General features: G+C 37.8%; 1 protein-coding gene across 1 annotated transcript in view; it reads left to right on the top strand.

Annotated features, from left to right (window-relative positions):
* Positions 1-25,847, top strand: part of LOC109622669 (pyrokinin-1 receptor-like) — a 339,959-nt gene that overhangs the window by 216,498 nt on the left and 97,614 nt on the right. Inside the window, exon 2 of the mRNA XM_062860304.1 lies at positions 18,949-19,584. Within this exon, the coding sequence (XP_062716288.1) occupies positions 19,122-19,584 (463 nt within the window). The 5' untranslated portion in view covers positions 18,949-19,121. The remainder of the gene's footprint in view (positions 1-18,948; positions 19,585-25,847) is intronic.

The following is a 25,847-nucleotide window of genomic DNA, read 5'->3' as shown; positions in this document are numbered from 1 at the left end:
ACTAGAAGACTAGAAGACTAGAAGACTAGAAAACTAGAAGACTAGAAGACTAGAATACTAGAAGACTAGAAGACTAGAAGACTAGAAGACTAGAAGACTAGAAGACTAGAAGACTAGAAGACTAAAGGACTAGAAGACTAGAAGACTAGAAGACTAGAAAACTAGAAGACTAGATGACTAGAAGACTAGAAAACTAGAAGACTAGAAGACTAGAAAACTAGAAGACTAGAAAACTAGAAGACTAGAAGACTAGAAGACTAGAAGACTAGAAGACTAGGAGAAAAGAAGACCAGAAGACTAGAAGACTAGAAGACCAGAAGACTAGAAGATTAGAATACTAGAAGACTTGAAGACCAGAAGACTAGAAGACTAGAAAACTAGAAGACTAGAACACAAGAAGACTAGAAGAATAGAAGACCAGAAAATAAGAAGTCTAGAATACTAGAAGAATAGAAGACTAGAAGACGACGAACTCTCTGTCGAAAATCACAATTTAGACTGAACGATAAGAGCAAAAATCATAAACTAGACGACGTGAAGAATCGAAGAACATATGGAAGGACATCAAATAGCACGTCTACTAACCAAAGTCAGCTGTTTCTGAATAAATGTCCGCATCAATAACTGAGCAGAGAAAAACCAACACGTCCACAATCTTCAGCCAAGCAATAAACATGCCGCATAGGAAAATGTTCCCAACTGAAAAGACGACAATTTTCTTAGGATTTCCTCCAGTCAGTCAGTGAGTGGCTGCGGATGGCAATTCGACCAATATCGACCGTAAGCAAACTCTATGCTCGTGGCACAAATTCGCCAGAAGCCAACTGCAGATCTTTGAAGTGCTATTACCTAATCTGGTCATCGGGTGGAAAAGTTTTATATTGAACGAAGTTAAACAGTTCTGCTAAATACTCATCACATCTGCAGAGGAGAGTGATTGCGGTGGTGATGATGACGACGACGACGGTGAGATTTGTGCGACTTGATTACTTGGTTACCAACCGAAACTTTGGATAGTTCGAGTTCGAGATGGTTAAACTTGTGATCGATTGATTAATACAAATACCCACCGGTTTCAAGAAATCCATGCCGAAACTGGGGAGAATTACTGTCGGTGGCAGACTTTGGCATTTATTTGTCGGAACTGCGATTCCGATGGCGTTGAGAACTTTTCTGTGCGTCACCAAGCAGCCATGCCAATTATTACGTATTAAGTGGGATATTTTGCTCCGATGTGTGTCATTTAATATTTCCATATATTGGATCGCGACACATATCATCCGCATCGATGCGAGAAACTTCAATACTGTTGACTATCTCATACAACGCCTTGTCACCAAATAATTTCCAATGCAGGATTTTTCGACTTCGTTGAAAATGTTTTCTCATCACGTTTTAAGACGGGTCATAAAATACAAATCGTCGTCAATAAAAACTGAATCGAATTTGATTTAACATGTTCGTACTGTTCGGTTATTTCACCAAGAAACTCCTTCGGGTGATTCCTCCAATACATCTGATGTCCCAAAAGATCTACTAGGGACTTTTCCAGAAATTCCATCTTCAGATTACTACAGGATCTCCTTCTGGGTATTCCTCCAGAAATCCATCTGGGGAATCGAAGAAGATGTTCTTTCAGGGATTCCTACAAGGGTTTACTCTAGGTGTTCCTCCAAATTTAGGGGGATTCATCCAAATATTCAGTATTGAGACTTCTTCCTCAGCTCCTAGAGGAATTCCAGAAGCATCTCTTAGAGGATTAGTCAAGAGATTCTCAGAAAATTAACTAGTGGACAATTTCCAGGAACTCCCTCAGAGAGGTCCTAGAAAAAACTCCTGTAAGATTCCTGAAAAAAAAACCTCCAGAAAGAGTCCCATAAGGAAATCCAGAAGGAAACCCTGCTCAGAAGAATTCAAAACAAAATCCTGCCGTATTCGTAGAAAGAACTCCTTTACGATTCCAAAAAGGAGCTAATGAACGATTATCACAAAAAAAAATCCGGATGAATTTTTAAGCAAGCACTTCTGGAGGACTTCGAGACTTGGAAGATTTGCAGGAGGAAGAAATTCCGGAGAATAACCAGAAGAAAATTCTAGAGGAACGCGAGAAGAAACTCCTTAAGATTTCCCAGAATGGATCACTGGAGGATTCCCAGAAGGAAATCTTTAAAATATCCCAGTTATAATTCCAGGAGAAATTCCGAAAACAATTCTGAAGGATATCCAGAAGAATGCCTCTGTGGAGAATCCTAAAAGATACTCCCGATGGATTCCCAGAAAAGCTGGGATCCTGGTATCGAATCCCACTCCCGTCAAACTCGCAAAAAGTGAGTTCTTCCTTCGGAAGGGAAGTAAAGCGTGGGTCCCGAGATTCCCTAGCCTAGGGCTAAAAATTTCGTTAATACAGATGTGGGGTATGAACAAAGCTGAGTAGCATTCCCCATGCGTGTATTTCCCCTAGCAAGCATCAGTGACAGCCAGCACCATGACGGGGTCGTCGTCAGTGTGATGCTGCCTCATTGACGAGTGGACTGTTGGCGGAGCAAGTCGACATCACCGTGAGGTTCCGTATTATGCCAAGTGATTCTACTGTAGTTTGCTAAGATGGCTGGGAACGGATTGTTCCAGTGAGTTGCCCGGCATTCACAACAGATAAAAAAAAAGAAAAGCTTTGGAGTAATCCCCGGGAAAAAAGCTAGAGGAACCTCCGCTTGATTTCCTGGAGGATGGAACTCCTAGAAAAATGCAAAATTCGCTTCCTCCAGAAATTCGCTTGGCAATTGCATCAGCCGTCTTTTGAAATTTGTTCAGTAATTCCTTTAGGCACTTTTTGTTTTTTTTTTGTATTTTTACGGTTATTTGTTTGGAATATAATTCGGTAATAAACATGCAAAATGATCATTGAGGTGCTCATAGAACATTAAGCTATGAAACAGGTTTTGTTGCAGTGAAGACATCACGTCAAGAAGAAGTGAGTGGAGAATCCCGAAGGAATTCTTTGAGGAATTACCAAACGATTTTTTAAAGACGAATGTCTGAGAAATTCCAAAAGCAATCCTCGAAGGATTTGCTGAAGGAATTTCCGCAGGTATCCCCAAAGGTATTGCCAAAAGAACTGCGGAAGGAATTACCGAAGAAGTTCCCAGTGGAATCGTGTAGGCATATTTATAAGGAGTTGCTGATTAAATTCCTGACCCAATTTCCAAAACAAATTTTATGAGAAATGACAAAGATATTCTCAAAAAAAACTTCAGAAAGAATTCTGAAAAGCATTTAAGGATATTTTTCGAAAATTAACTCGAGGATATTCTCCGGACCATACTTTCAGAGAGGACGAATTTCGCGCCAACCCTTCTATGGGGCTGGCAGCACCCTCTCAGAATCGAACGAAACTTTGTGGGCATAAACAATAGGTATTTCTAAGCAACTTTGCATATTTTGTTTTTCGAATTTTTTCAAGAGTAACATTTGAAGAGGGCCTAATTTTTTTTCATAGATATTTTTCAAATCGATGTAACTCAAAAATGACAAGACCTACAAAAAAGTGTTGTATGGCGGACTATCGTGAAATTCCATGAAGTTTTTTAGAAAAATATCCAAAAAATATGAAATAAATTCCTACACTGAAAAATAAAGGTTTTAAAAATTTAAATCGATATTACAAAAAACCCTATGTTTTTAAATCGATGAATTTTTTTCTGGAGAAAGGTATTTCAATTACCTACATTTTCTTCAAACAATATTGCTGTGACATATTTAAGGGAAAAAAGTTTTTCTAACAAAAACTTTTATCATGTCCACATTGAGTGAATATTTTTCATCGTGTTTCGTGTAAACATGGCCATATATAGGTTCAGTAGCCTCTCATCAACCAATGAAACTTTATGGATGTTTAAAAAATTGTTGAAGAAGCAATTTTGCATAATCTAACATTTATCTAGACTACCATTTGAAAAGGGCGTATTAGGGTGGCCCACACTTATATGAAAAACATAAAATTCGAAAAATGACAAGTCTTACCTCCTATATCGATTGTTTTGGACTCCCAGGAGCTACGTTCAGCATTTGAGCGAAAACGAGTTAGTCTAAGGGGGGATACACAAATTATGTCACGCAAAATACGTCCTTTTTCAACCCCCCTCCCCTCCCCTCTATGTCACGCTTTTTATATGGGACCTCACCCCTGTTTGTATGGGTCGTCACGTTCTGCAAAACCTCGCCCCCTCCCCTTCTAAAGCGTGACGTAATTTGTGCATGGCCCCTAATGGGGCGCTCAACAAGCTTGAAGTTTGTATGGGAAAACTTGGCCAAATGTATGCAGAAATCTTAAGCTTTTGATTTTTGCCGCTAGGTGGCGCTGTAAGCGTTCAATTAATAAACACATTGGTATTATTGTAGGTCACTATATGCCAAACAACTTTGTTGAAGACCCGTAAGTGATCCGTCAGTGAGACGAAGCATTGGGATTTCATTATTGGTATTTCTTTACATGTATTGGAAAAACGACAATAATGTTTCACCTCACTTTACCTAGAGTATAAATTTTTAACAGGCTTCGGATCACTTTGCGGTCTTCGATAAAGTTGTTTGGCATATCGTCACCTGCAAGAATAGCTAAGGTTTTTAATTATTTTTTTTATTAATTGAACACTTGCAGCGCCACCTAGCGGTAAAAATCAAAAGCTTAAGATTTCTGCATACATTTGGCCAAGTTTTCACATACAAACTTCATGCTCGTTGAGCGCCCCATTAGGGGCCATGCACAAATTACGTCACGCTTTAGGAGGGGAGGGGGGTTTGCAGAACGTGACGACCCATATAATCAATCGTGAGGTCCCATACACAAAGCGTGACATAGAGGAGAATGGGGTTGAAGAAGGTCGAATTTTGCGTGACATAATTTGTGTATCACCCCTTAGACTAAATCGATTTCGCTCAAATGCTGAACGTAGCTTCTGGGAATCCAAAACAACTGATGCAGGAGGTAAGGCTTGGCATTTTTTAATTTTTATGTTTTTCATATAAGTGTGGGTCACTCCAAAACGCCCTTTTCAAATGTTAGTCTAGATAAATATTAGATTATGCAAAGTTGTTTCTTAAACAATTTTTTGAACTTCCATAAAGTTTCATTGGTTGATGAGAGGCTGCTGAACCTATATATGGCCATGTTGCCATGAAACACGATGAAAAATATTCACTCAATGTAGACATGAAAAAAGTTTTTGTTAGAAAAACTTTTTTCCCTTTTATATGTCACAGCAACATTGTTTGGAGAAAATGTAGGTAATTGAAATACCTTTCTCCAGAAAAAAAATCATCGATTTAAAAACATATGTTTTTTTGTAATATCGATTTCAATTTTTAAAATTTTGATTTTTCAGTGTAGGAATTTATTTCGTATTTTTTGGATATTTTTCTAAAAAACTTCATGGAATTTCACGATAGTCCGCCATACAACACTTTTTTGTAGGTCTTGTCATTTTTGAGTTACATCGATTTGAAAAAAATCTATGAAAAAAAATTAGGCCCTCTTCAAATGTTACTCTTGAAAAATTTCGAAAAACAAAATATGCAAAGTTGCTTAGAAAGACCTATTGTTTATGCCCACAAAGTTTCGTTCGATTCTGAGAGGGTGCTGCTGGTCGAGTTGGCGCGAAATTCGAGTTCCTAGAAAGAAATGCTACTTAAAATTTCAGGTAAAAAGCACCAGAAAGATTCCCATAGGGAACTCCAGAAGGAAATCCTGCCCACAAGAATTCAAACAAGATCCCTGAAGGATTTAAAGGAAGAACGCTTTTACAATTTCTAAAAGGAACTAAACTACTAAACTAAACTAAACCAAACTAAACTAGAAGGTTCCAGCAAGTTGTGTAGAATTAGCTAAAGTTTAAATTAAATTCTCAAATAAAAATAAAAAAAGGTTCTCACAAGAAACTCCTGGAGGGTGTTCAGTAAGGCACATCTGAAGGATTTTCAGACAGAGCTCCTGGAAGTTTTTCAGAAGGACCTCCGTGAGGGCTACCAGAAGAGGTTCTGGAAAATTATCAGAAGGAATTCTAGAAGAATTCTAGAAGAATTCAAGAAGTAACTCCTGGAGAATTTCCCGAAGAAACACCTGAAGAACTCTACTACTGGATGATTGCCAAAATGAACTATTCGAGAAATCCCAAAAACAAGAAAGAAATTCTTGAAAAAAAAAATACAAAAAAAAACGATTCAGCGGGATATCCAGAAGAAACACCTTGAAGAATCCTTGAAGGAACTCCTGATGGTATCCTAGAAAGACTTTGGAGGAAACCCAAAACAAAACAAAAATCATCTGGGGGAACCGCAGAAGGACTTCCTGGATAAATGTGGAAGGAGAATGGCGAAGGAATTTCGGAAAGGATTTCCCAAAGAATTGATTGAGGAATTTCCTATCGAGTTTCCAAACACAATACCACTGAAATTCCAGAAGTAATTATTGAAGGAATTGCTGAAGAAACTCCCGTAGGATTCCCAATTGGTATTGCCAAAAAACTGCGGAAGTAACTTTTGAAGAAGTTGCCAAAGGAAATGATCAAGCAAATTTCAAAAGAAATTGCCGATGAGATTGCTGAAGAAAATTTCAACCCAAGTTTCATTTGAAATGTCGAAGGAATTCCCGAAGAACAGAAATTCTAAAAAGTATTACTGAAGATTAGAAATAGCCTAATGAACTCTCATAAAAATTACAGAAAGCATTCACAAAAGAAAGACAAGATTGTTGAGGATTCCCTGAATAGACCGTGCGCGGGGGGAAGGGTTTTAGGGATGCGAACGGGCCTGACAAGAGGATGCCAAGAAGTACTCTTTGAGGCTTTACAGGCTTCATCCAAGCATTGTTCAAGGTATTTCCAAAGCAGTTATCAAACTTTTTTTTCTAAAAACATTGCCAGACAAATACCACAAGTAATCCTCGAAGGAAACTCTGAATTTGATTTTTTTTTTTTCATAGGTATCCCAAAAGGTATTGCCAAAAGAACTGCCGAAGGAATTACTAAAGAAGTTCCCAAAAAAATGTCTAAGCAAATTTCGAAGGAAGTGCTGATAAAACTCATGAAGAAATTTTCAAACAAATTTCATATGCAATGAAACATAAAACTGTAGCAGAAAATCTCAATAGCATTACCGAAGAATTTACGAAGAAGTTAGCTAAAAAATTCTCATAATAATTTCAAAAGAAAGAGAATATTGTAAAGGAACTAACGAAAGTATTTCAGAAACATTTCTCAAAGATGTACACAAAGGAATTCCAAACAACATAAATAAAAAAAACCAAATTAATCTTTCCGTCGACGTAAGTCAAAGTGTTCCTGAATCCTGATATTTTTTAAGAAAAGCAAGCATTTTATCAAAGCCATCAATGAATGGGGCACGTTCGGTGTAGTACTAGATTTGTAGTAATGAGCTGAATTTTTGTATGGTGAGAAGGTCAATTCTCCGTTTCTGCAATGAAATGGTGCAAAAAGCGTGGGTATTATGCATCTTTGCCTAATTTGATGCTGTTTGAGCAAAACTTTGGATTACTATGTTGTTTATCTTGCAAGAAATGGAGAAAACAACAACACTGTTGCCCAAACTTTTGCTCAAACAGCATCAAATTAGGCAAGGAATCATAATACCCACGCTTTTTGCACCATTTCATAGCAGAAACGGATAATCGACCTTCTCACCATACAAAAATTCAGCTCATTACTACAAATCTAGTACTTCACCGATCTGTCCTATTGACTTAAAACTTATTGATGGCACATACTCCGACGTTGTGTTCAGCGTAAAAGCAGAGCTGAATAATATCAGATTTTTCAGTTGACTGCTTGAGTACCTTCACTAACATTGGGAGCTGATCAATATCAAGACGATACTAACAAGCTAAGATATAACTTTTTACACATTCACAGATCACTTTGCGGTCTTCGATAAAGTTTTTTTTTGCACATTCTAGGTTATATTTTATTGACCGTTAAAAACAAGAACGTAGTGAGTATAGTGAGACGTCTGTTTGTATGTGGGTTTAATATGTCAAGATTTTGTTCTCTTACACATATTTATCGCTTGCATTGATTTTATTTACTTTCGTAGTTCCAGCGAAGCATCAAACGCTGGTTGTGTAACCCTACCAGTAGTCTCTAATGTGGTATGAGCCTATTTTCTAGTTAACCGTTCCTCAGGTTATTAAAAAAGCCGTGATGTGATGTGTCGCATGGTACATTTGGTTACTTTCCGGAACAGGTTCCGGAGCACCACCGGGTCTCCCAAATATAGTCTGAGGCAATATCATTGCTAACGTACATCAGGTTACCAAAAAAAAACACTATTTGATTTATCTTATGCATGGGTACAAATCACTTTTACATTTGACCACTTCTAGTGGGACACCCAGAACTAGTTTCGGGACACTACCGGTTGTCTAAAATATGGTCTGAGGATATGTTCTTACGAATCGATCATCGTGTTATCAAAAAAGGGTCTGCAGTTGGCCTAGTGCTTAAGGCTATGAATCGCCAATCCGGAAACGGCGGGTTTGATTCCCGTTCCGGTCGGGAACATTTTTTCGACTTCCTGAGCATAGTGTATCATTGAACTTGCCTCACAATATACAAATTCATGCAATGGCGGGCAAAGAAAACCCTTCAATTATTAACTGTGGAAGTGCTCTAAAGAACACTAAGTAGAAGAGAGGCAGGCCAAGTTCCAATGTGAACGTCGAGCTATAAAGAAGAAGAAGAAGTTATCAAAAAAGCGGCTATTTGATGTACTGTCAAACCCCGCGTATTCATCACTCTTTAATAAGACACTTTTTAACTTGTACCCCGCTCATTCAAAATTTGTTGAATTAAATAAATGATCAAATGTCTCAGTGTAATACACTGTAAATACTAATGATACGATATTGTGATGTTACTTACACCCGCAGCGGCTCCTCGTGCAGCTGCTACTTCCGAAAGTTCTAATTTGATGCATTCCGACACCTGATCCGTTTGGTGATCAACCGCAGTGAACCTCGGAAGCCAACAATCGTAAAATGTACAAGCTATCAATTCGTACCACCACAATATCTGTAGGATTTGTGTTCAAAAACAAATCATACAATCTAAACAAAACTAAAATAACGATAAACTAACATCGAATCGAAAGTTTACACAAGTAATTTGACAGCAATCATTGTCGAATCAGCGTGGTTTTATGGTACGACACGCATGGATTTGATTCAATTTCACAACAACAACTTTCGGTTCACATTTTACCATTTACCGATTGTCCCTGATGTGGTCTTAGACTAGTTTCATGCAAATTATTAATCAGTTCTCCTAAAAAGTCGCAAATTGATGTAATGCATGTATGGGTTTGGTTCATTCGTGCATTTCGCCAGTTCCGGCGAGGCACTCTACATTTGACCACTTCCGTCGGGGCACCTGGAACCGGTTTCGGCACACTATTGGTTTTCCAAAGTATGGTCTATGATTTTTTTGTTAACCGTTCATCAGCTTACCTAAAAAGTCATTAAATGTGTCGAATTTATGGGTTTGGTTCTCCTTTACATTTGACCACTTCCGATGGGGCAACCGTAATCGGTTGCGGAACACTACCGGTTGTCCCCAATATGGCCGGAAACTTTTTTTTTTGTTAAATCAAGATGCCTTAAAATCCGCGATTTGATGTGTCGCTTGCATGGGTTTGGTTCCCTCTTATATTTGGCCATTTCCGGCGGGACACCCGGAACCGGTTCTGGATCACAACCGATCTAGATATGTTCTGAAAATATTTTCCTGCTTACTGTCCATCAGGATATCAAAAAATCCACGATGTGATATGTCCCTTGCATGGGTTTAATTAACTTTTATACTATGCCACCTCCGGCGGAACATCTGGAACCGGTTCCGATATGGTCTGAGAACGCTTTCCTGCTAACTGTTCATCGGGTTATCGAAAAAGCTGTGGTTTGATATGTCACATGCATGGTTTTATTTCAATTTTATATTTGGCCACTTCCGACGGGACACCCGGAACCGGTTCCGGGACACAACCGGTTCAGATATGGTCTGAGAATATTATCCTGCTTACTGTTCATCAGGATATCAAAAAAGACACTATTTGATATGTCGCATGCATGGGTTTGGTTAACTTTAATACTTGGTCACTTCCGGCGGGACATTTGCAACCGGTTCCGGAACACTACCGGTTCCGATATGGTCTGAGAATGTTTTCGTGCTTACTGTTCACCACGTTATCGAAAAAGCCGCGGTTAGATATGTCGCATGCATGGGTTTAGTTCACTTTTATGTTTGGTCACTTCCGGCGGGACACCCGGAACCGGTTCCGGGACACTACCGGTTCAGATATGGTCTAAGACTATTTTTCTGCTTACCATTCATCAAGTTATCGAAAATGCCGTAGTTTGATGTGCCGCATGGATGAGTTTGTAGCGTTTTCATATCTGACCCCTTCCTGGGGTACCGGTCCGGAACACCTAAATGGCCATAACTCCGGAACGGCTGGGCCGATCTGAACCATTTTCAATAGGAAACAATGGGACCAGATTTCGCGTCGAATGAACCATCGGTCAATAAAATCGGTTGAGGTTTACTGCCAAAAAGTGATGTGAGTTTTTTTGTACACACACATACACACACACACATACACACACACAGACATCACCTCAATTCGTCGAGCTGAGTCGATTGGTATATAAGACTTGACCCCTCCGGAGGCTCTATCAAATTTTCGTTTTTGGAGTGAACATATAGCCTTTCGGTACACCTTGGTGTACGAGAAAGGCAAAAACCCAAACTAACAATCGAAGAAATTCTCGAAAAAAAAATGCTGAAGGAATTCCAAAAGAATTAACCAAAATTTAGCAAATGAATTTGCAAAGAAATTCCCAGAGTCTTTCCCGAATCAATTGCCAAAGACATTACCGAGGGAATTCTAAAAAGAATTTCCACAGAAACAATAAAAAAGAGGATGAAAATTTTTCATGGCATGTAACTTCCATATAACAGTATAACTTGAAAGAACAGCCTATGATTAAAGGAAGGAAGCCTTCAAAGAGTGTGTGTGTTACGTATTATCGAAAATGGAGTTCCTCTAGAAGTTTGATCAGGAATTCCCTCAGGAGAAACCAAGAATCCCTGTAGCCTTGAAAGTTTCATCGCGTACGCCTGCAAAAGTTCACCGAGAGTTCTTATAGAAGTTCCACCGCAAAAACCCACAGAAGTACCGGGATATTCTCTAGGAGATCTACCGGAAATTCCTGTTGAGAGTTCCAACGGGAATGTTTCTGAAAGTTTCACTAGGAGTTCCTGTAGTAATTACACAAGTTTCACTAGGACTTCCTCCAAGAGTTTCACCTTCCTTCAGAAGCACCACTGGAAATTGCTCTAGGAGTTCCACTCTTATTTCCCTAAGAGCTCCGCCGTATTTTTTTTTGTGCCCAATCAGAAAGTCCACTGGAAATTCCTCCGTGAATACCTGTAGAAGCTCTCCCGCACAGATCCTTCCTAGATTCCACCGGGAGTTCCCTTGGGATTTCTACCGAGAATTTCTTTTGGAAGTTGCATATTTTCTTCTAGAATATTTACTTCTAGAATTCCTCCTCCAGTTATTCCTTCAGAGATTTCTTCAGGAGTTTCTTCATTGATTCACCAGGAAGTGTTTCAGGCATTTCTCCAGGATGTTTTCAAGGATTCCTTAAGGAGTATTTACTTGGAATACTTCATGACAAATTCTACCGTGACGTAACAACGTTTTGACGCATTCGCAGTCAGATTTTCCACTGTAACTCATGAAAACGATTATAAACCTCAAAATATTTTTTTCATTTTCGGATTCCTTGTAAAATTTCTGATGTGTTTGACCTATTGAACATTTAGTTTGCATTAGAAAAATGTGTTTCAAATGCGTATTTGTAGCGTGACGTTACAACGCGCTAGAATCCGACCCTCTCTACCGCGCTACCAACATCTTAGAAAATCTGCTCGGATTTTAATGATATTCTATTTTTTTTTCTACCATTGAAATTTATTGGTTGGTTCTTCAATTCAATGAAATAAAACATATAAATTTTGGATTTGTTTTTGGATAATTTTACATTTCGTGACGTTACAACGCCCGTTCAGTTTCAAACAGGGTTCTGCTCGCGTTGTAACGTCACGAAAATGCACATCATGTTAGAATCAGAATAATCAGGGGATCTTTATGCTGTTGAAAATCCGTTTTGTGATAAATGGCTCGGAGGGCCAAGTTATTGCTATCAGTAGTATGAATATTGCTTCATAAAGGTTAATGACACCGGCACCCATCTTCGGTTTAGTACCACCCATATTCTTATAGTTTTGTCCCAAAGACTAGCGCGCTGAGATCCATTACTTCACAGCGCCAGATATTTAGATTTTTCAGCATATCACTCATCACGCCGCCGGGATAAACATTTCTTCAATAATCTTTGCAATGTCATCTATTCAAGTGAAAATGCTTTAATTTGTTTGAGAGAATTTATTGAATCAAAAGCACACCAGAGGATCTGCATACCACTTAGGACCCTAAGAACAACTTCTGAGATCTCAGAGACAAAAGTTGTTTGATAAATCAAAGACTTACAGCTAATTTACCATTTGACGTGAGATTTCGCCACTGGCCGATGCTAATTAAAAGTTTGTAATAGTTTCCAAATGATTTCTCAAAAACTTTCCTACAAGTTTTGACTAATTGAGAAACTAGCAGTCAAAATTTGTAAATTTTTGGGCACTTTTTAAAAAGTTCCAACTTTTCTTTTAAAAATAAATATAATGTGCATGGTTTTCCAAAATATCAACTACCACTAGGCAAGTACAATCTTACACCAAACGACTTTTAAACTGAAGATACTTAAAAAGTTAAATAACTTTCTAAGTAATCAGGGTCCTGAGATATATGAGTCGGTGATTCTTGTGATATCAAAGACAGACGTAACACTGACATAATTTCCATTCCATAGGGGAGACTGGGTAGACTTGATCCCTTTTTCTTGATTTGCCTGTAACTTTAATTAAAACTAAAAATAGATCTGATTTTCGTACAGAATGACAGGTAAGCATCTATTTCAAGTTTATACACAACAGAAAGGCTTGAATGTATTACTGAAGTTTTCAAAACTGTGTTTTTGGGACATGTCGTATGATGCATTCTACAAAAATGGGTGACACGTGATCCCCTTTTAAGCACATGGTTAATTTTTAGGGAAAATAACTTCAGAAGCTTCCTATTTATTTTATTTTCAAGTTTTCTTGTATTTTCTACGAATATAATATATTTCAAATTGAACGATTTCCTTAAATTTTCAAGAATATGCCGTATTTTCAAAATGGGGAGACGTGATCCCTCTTTTCATGATGTGTATTAAAATAATAATTATCTGACACATTTTATCATTGAATATACTAAAATTCCAAGTAAATCGAGGGTTCCAAATAGAATTTTATTTTTCAAACATATAATGTGTGTGTAATCCTCGAAGGATCAAGTCTCCCCATATCAATATTGTATATACTCAGCTAAGGATCTGTGTCAATTGGCGAATTAAAATTAATTTTTACTTAAACTTGACAGTTCGATAATTATTTCCTTAGGAAAACTGTCAAGTTTAAGTGTTGAACTGTCAAATTTAAGTAAAAATTAATTTTAATTCGCCAATTGACACAGACCCTAAATTACCTAAAACATGTTTATAAAAATCTTAGTTGGATAAAAAAGTTTGATAGTACTTTATTTCAACTATGTGCTGTGGAATTTTGACACGATTTGGTTCATTTTTCACAAAGTTATTGAGACTTTGTGGAATTTTTGAAAAGATTTCTGAAGGACTGAAAACAAACTGTCAGTCGTTAAAAAAATAGTGAAATGCACAATTTAAATCACTTGTAGCAAAAACATAATCTTTTGTCCAGACGTAGTTTTGGAAAAATATATGTTAAAAGAAAACTGTTTTTGATTCCAAGAAAACATGGGGGAACAAGCCTCCCCAGGGATCAAGTCTCCTCAGTCTCCCCTGTATTTCAAGATCCTTATTATTTAGACAGTTGGTGTCCTCGACAAAGTTGTTTGGCTGGTCAAGAACTTTAAATTGATGGACCGTATAATTTCAAATCCTTCCACTAGGAGGCGGTAGCAGGTACAGTCAGGTTTTTTTTTCATACAAAAAAAAATCATCGTCTTATTTTTGCATGAAACGTCGAGAAATGGTGAGACTTTTTTTACGCGGTTTTTAGGATTGTAAACTGAGTTTTTTTACGCGGTACGTATCCCCCGCGTAAAAAAAACCTGACTGTATACACATTTTTAGTTTCGTTTATCTCAGGATCCTGAATAATTAGAAATATTGTTGCTTCGGTAAAGTTGTTTGGTCGATCAAGAACTTTCAGTTTAATAGCCGTTTTGTTTTGATTTCTGCCGCACCGTGGCGCTAGTTGCAAATTTACAAAAGCATACCAATTTTATTAATTATCTTGAAAACATTCAACAAGCCGTAACTTTAAAAATTTTCAAATTTTGACTGATAGTTCCTCATCTTGTTATCTGTAAATGCTACAAATTTGGACTTGATTGGTTAGCTCTACACGAAGATGGAGTACTTCAAGCAGAATACATCTTTTTGACTGTCGTTTTATTAACTTTCGGAAAAATTGGCTTTCTCAGTCTTGGACTATTCAAAACGGTGAGTTTTGCTTTGCCCGACGTTTCGGCTCTTTTATTGGGCCCAATAAAAGAGCCGAAACGTCGGGCAAAGCAAAACTCACCGTTTTGAATAGTCCAAGACTGAGAAAGCCAATTTTTCCGGAAGTAACAAATTTTCCAGTCGCACTCACCCAGCACAATTTATTAACTTTTGTATCTCGGGACCAAGTGAAACAAATCAAATCAATTTTTGAACATTTATGAGTAATATGTTGGTCTTTAATTACCATTTGATTCGAATACAATATGTCCAAAGTGAAAAAAGTTTGTAGAATACTTTTTGAGAAATTCTAATCATTTGCCAGCTTTTGCAAAATGGAAACTAGCGTCTTCTAGTGGCGAAATCTCGCATCAAATGGTAAATCCACTGCAAGTTCATGACTCACCAGATTTTGCCGAAGAAACCGTCTTTCCAAGTAATCGGGGTCCTGAGATACATGGAATTCGGAATTTGTAAGTTCTCTAGCGCCGCTTTTTTGTGGAACTTTAAACCATACTATCCATCAACTGTAAGTCTTTGACCAACCTAACAAGTTATCAATACCCTGAGATATACGAGACGGTAATTTTGTCAGTGTTTCGTCTGTTTGGCTCTGATATCATATAAATGATCGGCTTCAGTGGCATTTTTACAAGATCGCAGTACAATCACAATTTAAACCATTTTTGGAATTTGAATAGAGCGTAGATGTTGGTCAAACATCAAATCCCCCGGGTCTCAAGAGTCTTCGTAGTTAGTGAAAGGGACTTAGTGGTACGCAATGTATGAATGATACCTTGAAAAAGGGCTCATACACAACGAGAAAGAAATTGGTTTGGAATATAGAACTACCTTTGTCTACCTGACTACCTGCAGAAGTCGTCTAAGCCAGAGAAATTTTGTCTTTTCCACAGAACTTTTTTTCGTGACGTTACAACGCAAACTTCAACCAGGTGAAACTCAGGCGTCAGTGAACCGATTTCCTTCGTTTTAATCTCATTTGAAAGATATTCTAGAGTACAAAGACCATACAAAATTTCAAATTCGAAACTTGTTCCGAGTTTGAATAAATTTCATAAAGGTTGATTTTCCGTGACGTTACAACGCTTGAAAAACCTATACTTTGTCCAACCATACCTCATAGTTGTAATGTATTACAATTAAAATTCTTTGTATGCTAAAAAATCTACATACATTCATCGGTTAATCATGGAAGATTTTTGAAAAATCAGTGCGTTGGCGTTTAAAATACGGCAGCTTTGATGAGTAGTGGGTCTAAATGCCTTAAAATCACGATTTTGTTGTTAATCTTAACCGTCGTTCAATAAATATGTATTGCCACATTAATATCATGTAGAATACATTTTTGGACGACAAGAGTAGCGTAGAATGTTATAAAAATGTGAAATATGCCAAATTTCAACTTTGAAAATTGAGTATTGATGATACGGGGCCCGTAGAATGTGCTCATAGATTTTTTCTGGAATTCTTCGGAAGATTGAAAAAAAACCTCCTGTAACTGAGAAAGATTCTTCCTAGAACTACTTCAGAGATTCCCCTAGGAACTGTTTCAGGGATTTCCTTTGCGAGATTCGTCGAGGGTTCCTCTTGGAATTTCTTCAGGGATTTCTCCAGATATTACTGGAAAAATTTCAAAGATTTCTCCTGGAACTTCTCCAGGGATTTCTTTTGCAATTTCTATAAGGATTTTTCCAAAAATTCCATTAGTGATTTCTCCAAAAACTCCTTTCAGGATTTCTCCAGAATCTAATTCAGAAATTCAGCAAAATTCGGGTATTCCTTCAGTAACTCCTACAAGAACTCTTAAGGGATTCCTTCTGGAAGTCTTTGAGCTATTACTCATTGAATTTCTTGAACGAATTCCTCTGCAATTCTTTAGGGGATTCCTCCATGTATTCCTTTAGGATTTCTGCAGAAGTTTCTTAATTGATTCATCCAGGAAGTTTTACATGGATTCTTTTTGGATTTTTTTAGGGATTTCTCCAAAAAATGTTTCAGAAATTTCTTCAGAAATCTTTCTAGAAAATCCGTCAGCGGTTTCTCTTGAAGATGTTTTGAGGGATTCCTCCGCCTTCTGGGATTCCTATTAGAAATTCTTCACAGATTTCTTCTTGAAATTCATAAGAAATTTCCTCAGGAGTTCTTTCGAGGGATCCTTTACGAATTCCTTTGGAAAATCCGTTAGTATGTTTCTCCTGGAGTCTTGGAGCCCATGCCAGAATTCTTCCAGGTGGTTCTTGACTTCCTACGGAAAAGCTTTCAGAGAAATTACTCACAGAAATACTGGAGATTTTGTTGGGAAGTGCTTCAGACATATTTCCAGGAACTCTTTCGGATATTCCTCAAAAAACTCATTCCTGAAACTTCTTCATGACTCTCTATATTCAAAAAATCATATCTCAAAAACAAAACAACATACATTTCTGATTTTTTGATATGTTAAGCCAAATTTTCTGAATTTTCTGATAAAAATATAAAACCAAGGTACCTCTTTGGTCCCGAGACCATGAAAACGTGAAAAAACTTATATATTTGCATATTTTGTAGTACTCTCTACATTTTAGCCCCTTTAACATATTTTTTCTGAAAACTACAATTCAATATCTTTCGAACAAAAAAAAAGAAGTTAAAAATCGGTCAACTGGTTCAAAAGTTATGATTTTTTGAAATTTTTTAATTTAAAAAAACCTTTATTTTTTGGACCATCCTATATGAAAATTGGTCACCCTAATGACGAAATAAAAAATACTGGTCTAATTATTTCCGAAGTACTACAAGCCCACCAAGTTTCACGACAATCGGAGATGCACTATATCGTTTTTCTGTGGAATGACTGCAAAGATATATGAACAAAAAAAAATGAGAAAATTCAGGGTCGCTTATTTCCCGGAAAACTCAGGTGGATTTTTTTTGTTTTCCCCTGACATTACTTAAGGTACACCGGGGCAAGTTGAAACGGGTGGGGCAAGATGAAACAGCGGGTTAACATGATGTTTTCTAATTATGATAAACAGTTTGATCGGCATAACACATAGTTTTTGATTCAAACAATCTTTTAGCGAAGGATAAATTTCCAAACTGTACTTAAATCTATTTCAGAACTTCGTGTTTCATCTTGCCCCGGTGGACCTTACTTTGAAAAATCATAACTCAAGCAAAAAGCCAATTTTGTTTGAAAATGTCCAAATGTGTCATATCAGCCGTTTTTTTTTTTTTTTTTTTTTGAAAAAATCATAACTCAAGAACAAAGCAGAAACAAAGTTTTTTAATGAAAACGCAAGCAAAATTTCTCAGAAATCTAAAAAAAAATATGAAGGGGATAAAGTTTTCCACAAAATTCTCCAACGTTGAGAAAGCTCAATAAGAAAAGCCGGAAAACTTTGCCCGAATTCGCGGAAAATTTTCAAAAAAATGTTTTTGAGAAGGTGGTTTTATAAGCTTTGATCGTAAAAATTTTTGGAATGGAATTTTTTTTCTTTCCTGAGTTATGGCCATTTCCACAAAATTGGCCATAACTTAGGAACGAAAAAAAAAGTGCATTCCAAAAATTTCAGCGATCAAAGCTTATGAAATAACCTTCTCAAAAATGTTTTCTTTGAAAATTTTCCGCGAGTTCGGGCATAGTTTTTCCGGGTTTTCTTTATGAATTTTCTCAACTGTGGAAAACTTTGTAAAAGTTTTCCAGTTCATATTTTTTAAAATTTCCAAGAAAATTTGCTTTCATTTTCTAAAAAGAAACTTTGTTCCTACGATGCTTAGTTTTCCGAGGAAATAAACGACCCTGATTTTTTCCAATTTTTTTGTTCATGTATCCATGAGCCCTGCCTATGGAAAAAGTTTCATGAAAATCTGAGGTCCTTCGGCCCAAACCCGTACGGCAATAAAAAAAAATCACCTAATGCGACTTTTTTAATCGAAGCAAAATTAGACAAGTGCTTTATTTGAACCAAAGAGAATCAAAATATGACAAGCCACCGTTTTGCTGGTTATTCAAAGTTTGGGGTCGAAAACGACCCCAAGGTCTTATTTGTGACCATTTTTAAAGGACTAAGGAAGGTTAAACCTCAAATCCACCTTGTGCTACACTTGTTTAGAGCAGTGACACACTCTGTTAGCAAGTTGCTTTCATCTTAAGTTGCCACCCCAAATTCATTATTTTTCCATTAGGCTTCTAAACCATTCCTATTTTCCCTGTTCGTTTCTATTTCTTTCAGAATGCTTCACCGTGATGGCACCGAGCGGAGTGCTTGATTAGCAACCGAACCTTTTCCTGCGCATAATCAACTCTCCAACCCCCACAGCTCCTCCCGGAAGAAGGAAATACGCCCAACCGTACCACCCATCTTCCCCATCCCGGTGCTGCTGCTGGTGCTGGGTCAGGCCCATTATGATGGAGCTGCAGCAGGTGCCAACCGATGGCGGAACCATCGTCAACCGTTCCCTGATCTATTTGGCCATGGTAACGGCAGCCTCGAGCACCAGCTTCGTCACGGCAACCGATCAGGACGACGGTGGTGATTGGGCAACAACCCACAATGGAACCAACAGCGTGCTGGACGTTCTGCTCCAGCAGCAGCCGGCCGTCGGCGTCGTTTCGATCAACGACTCATCCGGAGGCGGTGGCGGCGGCGGCGTCGGCGACGAAATGATGAATGAAACCTTTGGCACCAAAGCCGATTCCATCTGCATCATACTGCCCATTACCATCTTTTACTGTTTTATCTTTGTGGTTGGCATCGTGGGAAACCTGGCCATCTGTATTGTGATTGCCAAGAATCGGTCGATGCACACGGCTACCAATTACTATCTGTTCAATTTGGCCGTGTCGGACTTCCTGCTGCTGCTGTTCGGTGAGTACCTATCGCTGCCGTAATGAAAGAAAGCATGTGATTTATTAGGGAGGAATTTAATTTTCCATCTGGAAGAGCGGACGCACTGAAGGATGTGGATGTGGAACGTAAGGCCCGAAATGTCTCTTATTTGGACTCGAGCCAAAAGCGACAGAGTGGCATTACTTGCAGAAGCTGCTGTATATTTCATCGGAACATTCTCCTACCGTCATGCACATCAACTTGTCGTGATTGTTCAGAAGAACGACGAACGACTTTCAAACAATTTGGGTTATAACAAGTTCGTATGAAATTCGGCACAGACAATCAGGTCACGTAAGCTTTTTGCATTTTCCCAGCATATGTTCAACATTCTTTTTCTGTTCTTATTCCTTGTCTCAGTTTTAATTTTAGGCACGGCGAATCTTGTGCTTAATCTTATTCCAGGGTAACCCCGGTAATTTTCTAAGTATTTCGTTTACTTCTCATAGCGAAAACGGAAGTTCAAAAGTTTCAATCGAAAATCATTTTGATTTATCGTTTCTGCACGTAATACCCGAAAATAACTTCCTCTTGACCCCATTTTGCTAGCACACTTTTCAAATAAATTAACCATGACGGGATGAGTAGCTTCCCTGGCTTGATGCCGCCAACAACCAACAACGCAACGGCAGCGTTATGATCCTGTCGTAAAGATCCCCGGCCACCACCGCCTTCAAATTACGAAAAGTTATTGAGCTGGAACCGGATGCCACCGGAAATATAGGATGAATTTTTTTGTTGTAAAACTTTGGGGGCAAGTTGTTGCGCGCGTCGTCGTCGCGTTGTCATCTGTGAACGACAACGGCCAGCGCAGGGATATTTTGATGACCGAAAGTTGTTGATTTGGGTGCTGCCTACCTACCAACCAGATTCTTTGAGGGATTTTTCATCAGGCCTTGATGGGCCCGTAAGTTGGCCCAATTCCGGCAGCAAGAGGCTCAACATAGTCACCAACAATAACGGCTTGAGTTTGAAAAAGTTTGTCTGATGTGGTCGCCTGGACAGGCTTTATGTTTATTGACAGAAATCTAAAAATATATTTTAACTACTCGGCAGAATATTAATAAACTGCTTTAGTTTAGATGTTTGGACATGGCAGGCTAAGTGCACACTTAATTTATTTCGCCGAGGTCAGCAAAATAAATTGCCGAGAATGCAACAGCTGAGAGCTGGGCAAAAATCTCGGAAAAAGTTCAGATTGCCGACTGGGCTGCAAACTAGGAGAAAGCTCAGCTGTCAAATTTTGACGAGCAGTTCGGCAATGCAATACCGAACATTTCAGTAAATGATTATTTTTATTCCTGATTTATAATAAGAAGAAGTAAAACAATAAATAAACTTTCTAAGTAGGATTTTAATTTTTACTTTGGACAAAGGTCTAAACACTTTAATAAACAGAAGTTCAGCAAAATAGTTAGATTGCCGAAAACTGGGGCAAAATATTTTACCGAGATTCACTAATCACGTAAATAACCGAATTTCGTTAATTTGGATGAAATATGTTTGATGATCTGTCAAGTTTTAAAGATAGTTCAGCAAAAATGAGCTATACCGATCGAGCTCGTTATTTCACTTAACCGAGATCAAATTTCGAGATTAAGTGTGTATGAAAGAAACGATTTTTTTTTTTTTGAAAAAAAGTGAGTTTCTGTTCGAATGAGTGTAATCAGTTTCGTACCTTTCAATTCCGCCCAATGTTGCTTATCCTTTGACAGATACGCGTATTTCGACTACCACTTGTAACACAAGTTTACAAAATAAAACGAAAGTCGTGAACTACTGTCAACGTTCAAAATTTTTGAAGCACAATTTAGTGCTGATTTCGAAACAGACCTTCAACAAATATTAAGTAGAACAGTTTTTGAGTTTCAGCTCAATATCGAGTTTTGCAATTTTTTAAAATATGTAATTTACTAAAATTCAAATATATTGCGTTTTGTTCAACCAATTTTAAATCTTTTTCCATGAATTAAACGCTGAATACAATACCATTCGATCATCTGAATACAGGTTTTGCGTCAGGTTGATGAAATTCAAGATATTGACGAGTTTTAGGGACAATCTCCTCAAATTTTAGCAAAATTCCCATTTTTTTTTTGAAGAAATGTATTTTTTTCAATAAGAAAAAACCAACTTAAAAAATCTTTCTCGACGTTTATTTGACAAATCATATGTAGGCGAGTTACAGTAAAAATTTCAGCTCAATCGGAGCATTGATTACGGAGAATGAGATGTTTGAAGTTAGCGACTTTGCTTAAAAATAGAACAAAAATCTATTTCAAATCATCAACCTTGTATGGAAAGTCGAAAAAATTTCCGCTCTACTGTAATTTTTTTCTTTCGCGTTTTTGAACTCAGGGCATGATTCTACACCAAAAATGATCATCAGCTTACCGAGTTCAAAAATGCTGTAAACTAGTGTAATCTTCCTCAGGATAACTGACACTGAGGAAGATTACAAGTGGTAGTCGAAATACGCGTATCTGTCAAAGGGTAAGCAACATTGGGCGGAATTAAAAGGTACGAAACTGATTACACTCATTCGAAGAGGGTATTCTGCTTAGAGGGTTCGAAAAGTCGGTACAAGATTAGTTTCTGTCTTAGAACAGCGGAATAAAAAATGCAGCTTCGTGAAAGTCGATCAAGACATCAAGGGCAATCCGATAATAAACTTGTTTACTTATTAGCGTCAACATGATCTACCTTGGGGAGGGTCAACGTTGTATGGGAAAATTTAAAATTGATCAGTTTCAATCAGATCGAAGTTTTTAAGATGCCCTTTGTGGTCCCAAGTAACTGTGCAAAATTTGAGCATGATTGGTTTAGACTACATTTTGCGCATCGCGATTGAAATTTGTATGCGATTGCGAAATCATACTTTTTCGTATATTTCTTGATAGATGCTCAAAATTGTCCACTATTGTTAAAGTATAGCCCAGGATGTATCGAAGACCGCAAAGCGATCCGATGCATGTGGAAAAAGATACACTCTTCGAGAGTCAGGGCAAAAATTGAGATTTAAGTATTGATGTTATTCCTTTACATTTGTTTATTTGTTTATTTTGTAAGATTCAACTGACAATCATTGTCTTATTGAATATCTTAAAACTAATTTAACAACATACAAATTCATAAACATTTTTACAAAGTAATTAACAGAATAATTTACATATCAACTTTCATCACAACTCATTAACGACTTAATACAGTTTATAACTTACACATCGACAATTTACAAATATTCAAAGTATATTAACGAACGAACATATCAACTCTACATATCAATGAACTATTACAATTAGGGTCGTCAAGTATTATTTCGCCTGCTGATAAATTCTCGAAACTTTATGTTAACAGGCCACGTCGATGGATCAAGCGCTCGTTCTTTTCATTTATTGCTAACGATCACCTTGAAAGAAACAAAATCCAGCAATCTCCGATCATTAACATTTCTTGTTAGATTTATTACATCCAAGCGTTCGAGGTCGGGAATGTCTATAGCGCGGGATACCATTTGATGGACATCGCAATCAGAAACACTCGGACTAATATTCGATAAGAACAATGCAAAGTAGTCATCGTTCGATGTACTATTGTCCCATCCTCGGTGTCGGCTTTCATGATTGCTATCACGGCTATCACATCCATTCGTTCCGTTCAAAAGCGTGTGTGTCGAGATCGGAGTTGAGTGCAATATTTTTTGTGGGTTCGGGCAAGCCGTAGGCACGATTTTGGATAGAGTGTCTAGAATTTCATTCACGGTATTCTTCAGCTGCTTGACTTCTTGCTCCACAGTGTTTGTGCTCTCCGAGGTTGAGGTAGATTGAATGCCATCTCTCGTTCTCGGAAATGCGTCCATACAGGCATCACACATCCACAAAATATTTTGTGATCTCGCGAGAGTATCAAAATCTCCTTCCTTCAGACTAACACATTCAGCATGAAAACAACTCGCACATTCACCTTCACATACAGTGTAAAGATCAACGAGACCGTCAATGTTCTGAGAACATTAAATGTTTCATTACTTTTATTAAATGTTTCATTAAATTTTCTTGCATTTTCTGTCTTTCGCCATTGTACATAGATTGGAAATGACGATGAAATTAAATTCACTTTTATAGGCTTCTAGTGACACTGACACTAACTGTACTATGCACTAAAGCAAGAGCGACCAAACTTGCAGACTCAAAGATGCGCGGATTGATTTTTAGCGGTGAATAAACAATCTATATCAGATTTATAATCAGAGCAACAGCTAAAACAGGCACACGTATTGCAAGCTCTACTGTACATGTTTAAAGATAAGCACTAGCGTGGGTCATCGGAACCGTTTGCTTAGATCAAAGCTTCTCTGGTCCCGTTTCGGGTCCAGGTCCACGATCGGTTGCGTTTACACTTTGCGCATTGCAATTGAAATTTGTATGGGATTTTGTATGAGGAAACATACTGTTTTGCATTTTTGTCATATGTTGAAAAAGTTAGTCTGAAACTTTTCAACCGCTAATGTAAAATGATAGCCTAATATGTTTTGAAAAACTTTGTTGAAGACCGCAAAGCGATCCGATGCTTGTGAAAATTAAGAGATGAACCAGCCTAGGGCTGAAAATCTCTATAATAAAGTAATAATAAATAAATAAATTGTGAAAATTGTTATAACCAACGAACCGCATGCATGTGTTTATGTTTTAACATGTAAAGGAATAACAATAGCAACAAAATCATGCCGTTTCGGCAAGCAATGCCAACGCTATAACTTTTTTCAAAAGCATCAGATCACTTCGTGGTCTTCGACAAAGTTTTTCAGGACACCCTAGGCTATGTTTTCACATTATCGGTTAGATAAATGATTTTGATCTGATGGGATTTTATCAAATTTTTCTCTTTTCCATATAACGGATGACCCACTCTAATAAGCACACTCAGGCGATCAGTAGGTTATAACTATTGTTACAAGACTCGGATCGCTTTGCGGTCTTCGGCAAAGTTTTTCAAGACATCTGGTGCTATACTTCTACAAAATTGGTTGAATAGTTTCAGAATAATTTTATTCTTTTATAAGGAAAATGCAAAAAAGTGAGTCTTCCCATATAAAATCCCATACAAATTTCAATCACGATGCGCAAAGTGTAGGCATGACTGATCACGCTCAAGTTTTGTACAGCCGTTCAGGACCCGGAATGACGTATCTGACAGGATCTGAAAAACGACCTCTATGACCCACCTAGAGTGGGTCAACGTTGTATGGAGAAACTTTAAATTTGATCCCATCAACCCGGATCAAAGCTTTTATGATTCATTTTACCGTCTAAAACAACAGTGCAAAATTTGGGAGCAATTGGTTGCGTCCCCGTATTCCGCTTTGTGATTGAAATTTGTATGGAAGTTAGTATGGGAAAACGTACTTTTTTGCATTTTACTCGTAAGTTGAATTCTTAGGTCTAATACCATGTAATTAATGACGTTAAAGTATAGTCTAGGATATGCCGAAAAACTTTGCCAAAGACCGCAAAGTGATCCGACGCTTGTGAAACAAGTTATTTGCTTGGTAACAGAGCATGAGCATGAGCATGAGCATAGATGACCGCACAATTCGTAGTTGCTACTCCGTGATTGACCACAGCAATCGAAATTGCACAAGGAACCAATGAATAGGGCTTGGGACTAGCTTACTATTCTCAATGTACACAGTTCGAGAGCTCTCAACTTTATTAGGGTCAATAACGGCGCCGGCCACGTCCTTACGGTCATCGATGATGGGAGGGAATGTTAGTAAGACATACGTTGTTATAAAGACCGCGAATCGCTGCATCTCCACGTTTGTCTCAGGAAGGATTTTTTTTGTTAGTAGGGTAAGGTACATTTTCAGTCCGGGAGTCACCTATGGTTGGTGATATGATTTGACAATGGATCAATATACACAAACCGCCGTAAAGTGATCGGTTGGCTTTTCGACGCAAAAACTAGCCAAAAAGAAAATGCGATCGCGCGTCTCCATTCCACTAGGGAGCAGAAACCTTTAGTCTATTCCGCACAGAAATACACTGAACGCGACTGAGTTGTCAGCGCCCGGATTTTTTTCTCAACCGGCAAGCCCGAACTAACACTTTTCACTCTTTTGTCTCTCTCTCTCTTCTTGGCGTAACGTCCTCATTGGGACAAAGCCTGCATCTCAGCTTAGTGTTCTATGAGCACTTCCACAGTTATTAACTGAGAGCATCCTCTGCCAATGACCATTTTGC

Source organism: Aedes albopictus, chromosome 1, assembly GCF_035046485.1.
Source record: "Aedes albopictus strain Foshan chromosome 1, AalbF5, whole genome shotgun sequence".
In the NCBI taxonomy this organism is placed as follows: Eukaryota; Metazoa; Arthropoda; class Insecta; order Diptera; family Culicidae; genus Aedes; species Aedes albopictus.
Note: the sequence above shows the minus strand (reverse complement) of the source record. Positions and strands in the feature narration are given on the sequence as shown.